Genomic DNA, 6,000 nt, shown 5'->3' on the forward strand with positions numbered 1-6,000 from the left:
ACATGTGGGAAATGTTACTTATTAAGTATTTTGTGTGACATATCTCTGTGATTTAATTGTATAAAAATTCGTCCCCTGCCGCCCTGCAAGAATGAAAACTATATCTGATGGCGACCACCGGAGTCAGCGCTGGGGCTGCAGGTGACGGTTTGGGGTTTGTTTTATTTAGCAGCTTTCAGCAGTTTCTCCATGTATTTTATTTTATCTCTCAGACTTTATATACAGAAGTGAGGATGTGGTGGGCCTCTCGGGACAGAGGGGCTTTAATGATTTTGCGTTGGTTGAGCTGGTATTTTTTTTCCTTTCCATTTTTCTAATTTAATAATTAGTTGGACTAAATTGATGTCCGAAAACATTCACCTGATTGCCCTGTGTCTGCCATAGTATTAGGTGCACTTTGCCCTACCTACATTGCTGCCTTACTGCTAGAGGGCAAAGGTTATCCTCACACTTATCCGGAGAACCTGCAGCCTGTAGGTGGTCGGTGGGATCTGGAAACAGGCGCAATACACGAGCGCAGACAGTGTACACAACATGGATCTTATAGGGCCGCATTATCATATGTGATTAGTGGAAATCTCTCATTCATTGGGGGGGGAATAAAACAAAAACAAAAATCAGCTCTTGTGCTGCAAAAGAGATCATTGTTCTCTGCAGCACGTTGTCCTATGTTAACGGGTCCTGTGCTGCCGAGAGCGATGAGTTTACCGACACAGAATGATCCATTACTGATCGCTCAGTGCGCATCTACCATGATAGTGGTAAAAGTTGTTCAATAGGACTTGTGTATATTTGGGGGAGGGAAAAAAAATGCAATTTTCAACCTTTCGACAGACAGTCACGCCGTACAAAATTACTAATAAATATCACTTCCCTTATGGCCACTTTACAGCTGCAGCATTTCATTCTGCTTGAATGCCAGAGGGTTAAAAATGTTGCAGCAATTTCTCATTTTTTTAAACAAATTTACAAATCCCGCTGCTCTGGGGACCTATTCAGACTTAAATGAGGGGCCGATATATTGGAAACACCCAAAAGTGACACCATTATTAAAAACCGCACCCCTTAAATGCTTCAAAACCATCAGAAAATGCTTTAACCCCTCACGTGCTACACAGGAATAAATGCAAAGTGGAATGAAAAAAAAATTATAATTTTACCTCTAAATCGTTGCTTTGGGAAAAGGCAACACCAAACTGTGACCCCACAGCTCCCCACGTTCTTACGGATGCGGCGGTGCTCCAGTAGCGGACACTGTGCACACAGCTGACTGGTGGGGCGCCAGGTGAAGGACCCCGCAGATCTGATATTGATGACCTGTCCTAGTGATCAGTCATCAATATGTAAGAATCCTTCAGTCCTCTGTACACGATACACCGCCGGGGTGTGGCGACTACGGGTATGGTGGCCTCCGGACTCGCCCCCAACGGATGATATTGGGGGAAGTAAGGCTCCGACATCTCCGATTTTGGACTACGATCATTTTGTTCTGTAAGAGAATAAGCCACCGCCAAAAATGTAGGACGGCGGCTTTCTCAGAGAACACAGGAACAATCCGTGGAGGGGTTAGAAGATGTAGCGGCCAGCTGTGTATAGTGTACGAGGACCCCTTACCCCCCATCTCACACAGCCGTGTACAGTGTACTGGGACCTTTACCCCCACCCCATCTCACACAGCCGTGTACAGTGTACTGGGACCTGTACCCCCCATCTCTCACAGCCGTGTACTGGGACCTGTACCCCCATCTCACACAGCCGTGTACAGTGTACTGGGACCTGTACCCCCCATCTCTCACAGCCGTGTACTGGGACCCCTTACCCCCCATCTCACACAGCCGTGTACAGTGTACTGGGACCTTTACCCCCACCCCATCTCACACAGCCGTGTACAGTGTACTGGGTCCTGTACCCCCCATCTCACACAGCCGTGTACAGTGTACTGGGTCCTGTACCCCCCATCTCACACAGCCGTGTACAGTGTACTGGGACCTGTACCCCCATCTCACACAGCCGTGTACAGTGTACTGGGTCCTGTACCCCCCATCTCACACAGCCGTGTACAGTGTACTGGGACCTGTACCCCCATCTCACACAGCCGTGTACAGTGTACTGGGACCTGTACCCCCATCTCACACAGCCGTGTACAGTGTACTGGGTCCTGTACCCCCCATCTCACACAGCCGTGTACAGTGTACTGGGTCCTGTACCCCCCATCTCACACAGCCGTGTACAGTGTACTGGGACCTGTACCCCCATCTCACACAGCCGTGTACAGTGTACTGGGACCTGTACCCCCCATCTCTCACAGCCGTGTACTGGGACCTGTACCCCCATCTCACACAGCCGTGTACAGTGTACTGGGACCTGTACCCCCATCTCACACAGCCGTGTACAGTGTACTGGGACCTGTACCCCCATCTCACACAGCCGTGTACAATGTACTGGGACCTGTACCCCCATCTCACACAGCCGTGTACAGTGTACTGGGACCTGTACCCCCATCTCACACAGCCGTGTACAGTGTACTGGGACCTGTACCCCCATCTCACACAGCCATGTACAGTGTACTGGGACCTGTACCCCCATCTCACACAGCCGTGTACAGTGTACTGGGACCTGTACCCCCATCTCACACAGCCGTGTACAGTGTACTGGGACCTGTACCCCCATCTCACACAGCCGTGTACAGTGTACTGGGACCTGTACCCCCCATCTCACACAGCCGTGTACAGTGTACTGGGACCTGTACCCCCATCTCACACAGCCGTGTACAGTGTACTGGGACCTGTACCCCCATCTCACACAGCCGTGTACAGTGTACTGGGACCTGTACCCCCCATCTCACACAGCCGTGTACAGTGTACTGGGACCTGTACCCCCATCTCACACAGCCGTGTACAATGTACTGGGACCTGTACCCCCCATCTCACACAGCCGTGTACAGTGTACTGGGACCTGTACCCCCATCTCACACAGCCGTGTACAGTGTACTGGGACCTGTACCCCCATCTCACACAGCCGTGTACAATGTACTGGGACCTGTACCCCCATCTCACACAGCCGTGTACAGTGTACTGGGACCTGTACCCCCATCTCACACAGCCATGTACAGTGTACTGGGACCTGTACCCCCATCTCACACAGCCGTGTACAGTGTACTGGGACCTGTACCCCCATCTCACACAGCCGTGTACAGTGTACTGGGACCTGTACCCCCATCTCACACAGCCGTGTACAATGTACTGGGACCTGTACCCCCATCTCACACAGCCGTGTACAGTGTACTGGGACCTGTACCCCCATCTCACACAGCCGTGTACAGTGTACTGGGACCTGTACCCCCCATCTCTCACAGCCGTGTACTGGGACCTGTACCCCCATCTCACACAGCCGTGTACAGTGTACTGGGACCTGTACCCCCATCTCACACAGCCGTGTACAGTGTACTGGGACCTGTACCCCCATCTCACACAGCCGTGTACAGTGTACTGGGACCTGTACCCCCATCTCACACAGCCGTGTACAATGTACTGGGACCTGTACCCCCATCTCACACAGCCGTGTACAGTGTACTGGGACCTGTACCCCCATCTCACACAGCCATGTACAGTGTACTGGGACCTGTACCCCCATCTCACACAGCCGTGTACAGTGTACTGGGACCTGTACCCCCATCTCACACAGCCGTGTACAGTGTACTGGGACCTGTACCCCCATCTCACACAGCCGTGTACAGTGTACTGGGACCTTTACCCCCATCTCACACAGCCACGTACAGTGTACTGGGACCTGTACCCCCATCTCACACAGCCGTGTACAGTGTACTGGGACCTGTACCCCCCATCTCACACAGCCGTGTACAGTGTACTGGGACCTGTACCCCCCATCTCTCACAGCCGTGTACAGTGTACTGGGACCTGTACCCCCCATCTCACACAGCCGTGTACAGTGTACTGGGACCTGTACCCCCCATCTCTCACAGCCGTGTACAGTGTACTGGGACCTGTACCCCCCATCTCTCACAGCCGTGTACAGTGTACTGGGACCTGTACCCCCATCTCACACAGCCGTGTACAGTGTACTGGGACCTGTACCCCCCATCTCACACAGCCGTGTACAGTGTACTGGGACCTGTACCCCCATCTCACACAGCCGTGTACAGTGTACTGGGACCTGTACCCCCATCTCACACAGCCGTGTACAGTGTACTGGGACCTGTACCCCCATCTCACACAGCCGTGTATAGTGTACTGGGACCTGTACCCCCCATCTCACACAGCCGTGTACAGTGTACTGGGACCTGTACCCCCATCTCACACAGCCGTGTACAGTGTACTGGGACCTGTACCCCCATCTCACACAGCCGTGTACTGGGACCTGTACCCCCATCTCACACAGCCGTGTACAATGTACTGGGACCTGTACCCCCATCTCACACAGCCGTGTACAGTGTACTGGGACCTGTATCCATCTCACACAGCCGTGTACAGTGTACTGGGACCTGTATCCCCCATCTCACACAGCAGTGTACTGGGACCTGTACCCCCATCTCACACAGCCGTGTACAGTGTACTGGGACCTGTACCCCCCATCTCACACAGCCGTGTACAGGGACCTGTACCCCCCATCTCACACAGCCGTGTACAGTGTACTGGGACCTGTACCCCCCATCTCACACAGCCGTGTACAGTGTACTGGGACCTGTACCCCCCATCTCACACAGCCGTGTACTGGGACCTGTACGCCCATCTCACACAGCCGTGTACAATGTACTGGGACCTGTACGCCCATCTCACACAGCCGTGTACAATGTACTGGGACCTGTACCCCCCATCTCACACAGCCGTGTACTGGGACCTGTACCCCCATCTCACACAGCCGTGTACTGGGACCTGTACCCCCCATCTCACACAGCCGTGTACAGTGTACTGGGACCTGTACCCCCCATCTCACACAGCCGTGTACAGTGTACTGGGACCTGTACCCCCCATCTCACACAGCCGTGTACTGGGACCTGTACCCCCATCTCACACAGCCGTGTACAGTGTACTGGGACCTGTACCCCCCATCTCACACAGCCGTGTACTGGGACCTGTACCCCCATCTCACACAGCCGTGTACAGTGTACTGGGACCTGTACCCCCATCTCACCCTAGTCTCTGCCTTGCGTTTTATCGCACCTCCAAGCAATGAAGGACCTGATCCTCCAGGAACACCTGAGGAGAGCACAACCCTGCACAGCCAGGGCCGAGGGGTGACCGGGACCACCACCTTGTGCCTTCATTTGTGTAAATGCTTACTTATGATCCCCCTATAAGACATGTCCCCACTGGCACAGCAACCCGTGCAGGAAGCATTCTGTGCAGAGCCTGGGATCCCATCCATACTGTGCGCAGAACTGTGCGATCGCTTAACCCCTCCTGTGCCTTCACCCAATGTTACCCATGTCCCCTCCTCTAAAGCGCGCTGTGCCTTTAAGAAGCAGCAAGATGGAGTCCTGTGCAGCCCGAGCAGCTGATGTACTCCGCACACAGCAGGGCGTTGTATGGATCCCATGTAATCACCTGTACGGCAGCACGTGCCGGCCCCACCGGCGGGGGAGCACTCACCGTCTGCGGATGCATCCCCGCCGCTCCGTGCACAGGTCCTGCTGCCGCTGGGCCGGGAGTGGCAGCGACGGGATACGCAGGACCGAGGAGCTACCGCGGTCTCCCTCCTCCTCAGCACATTCTGGGTGTGTTCATGGGGTGGGGCCGGCCGCAACGTGCACAGTACACAGTCTATAGGCGCGACCGGCCGCAGCGTACACAGTCTATAGGCGCGACCGGCCGCAGCGTACACAGTCTATAGGCGCGACCGGCCGCAGCGTACACAGTCTATAGGCGCGGGGCTCGGCCGGCTGCACTGTATACAGTCTATAGGCGCGGGACTCGGCCGGCTGCACTGTATACAGTCTATAGGCGCGGGGCTCGGCCGGCTGCACTGTATACAGTCTATAGG

At 54.5% G+C, this 6,000-nt stretch overlaps 1 protein-coding gene across 2 annotated transcripts in view; it reads right to left on the reverse strand.

The window, feature by feature from the left end:
• Positions 1-5,755, reverse strand: part of KLF8 (KLF transcription factor 8) — an 83,387-nt gene extending 77,632 nt beyond the window's left edge. Inside the window, exon 1 of one of the 2 annotated variants that reach the window (XM_077283353.1) lies at positions 5,610-5,755. In XM_077283353.1, the coding sequence (XP_077139468.1) occupies positions 5,610-5,624 (15 nt within the window). In that variant the 5' untranslated portion in view covers positions 5,625-5,755. Of the gene's footprint in view, positions 1-5,564 lie in introns of both variants that reach the window. The other variant, XM_077283349.1, reaches the window with a different exon arrangement.
• Positions 5,756-6,000: the final 245 nt, after the last annotated feature.

Source organism: Ranitomeya variabilis, chromosome 2 (genome assembly GCF_051348905.1).
Source record: "Ranitomeya variabilis isolate aRanVar5 chromosome 2, aRanVar5.hap1, whole genome shotgun sequence".
Taxonomy (NCBI): Eukaryota; Metazoa; Chordata; class Amphibia; order Anura; family Dendrobatidae; genus Ranitomeya; species Ranitomeya variabilis.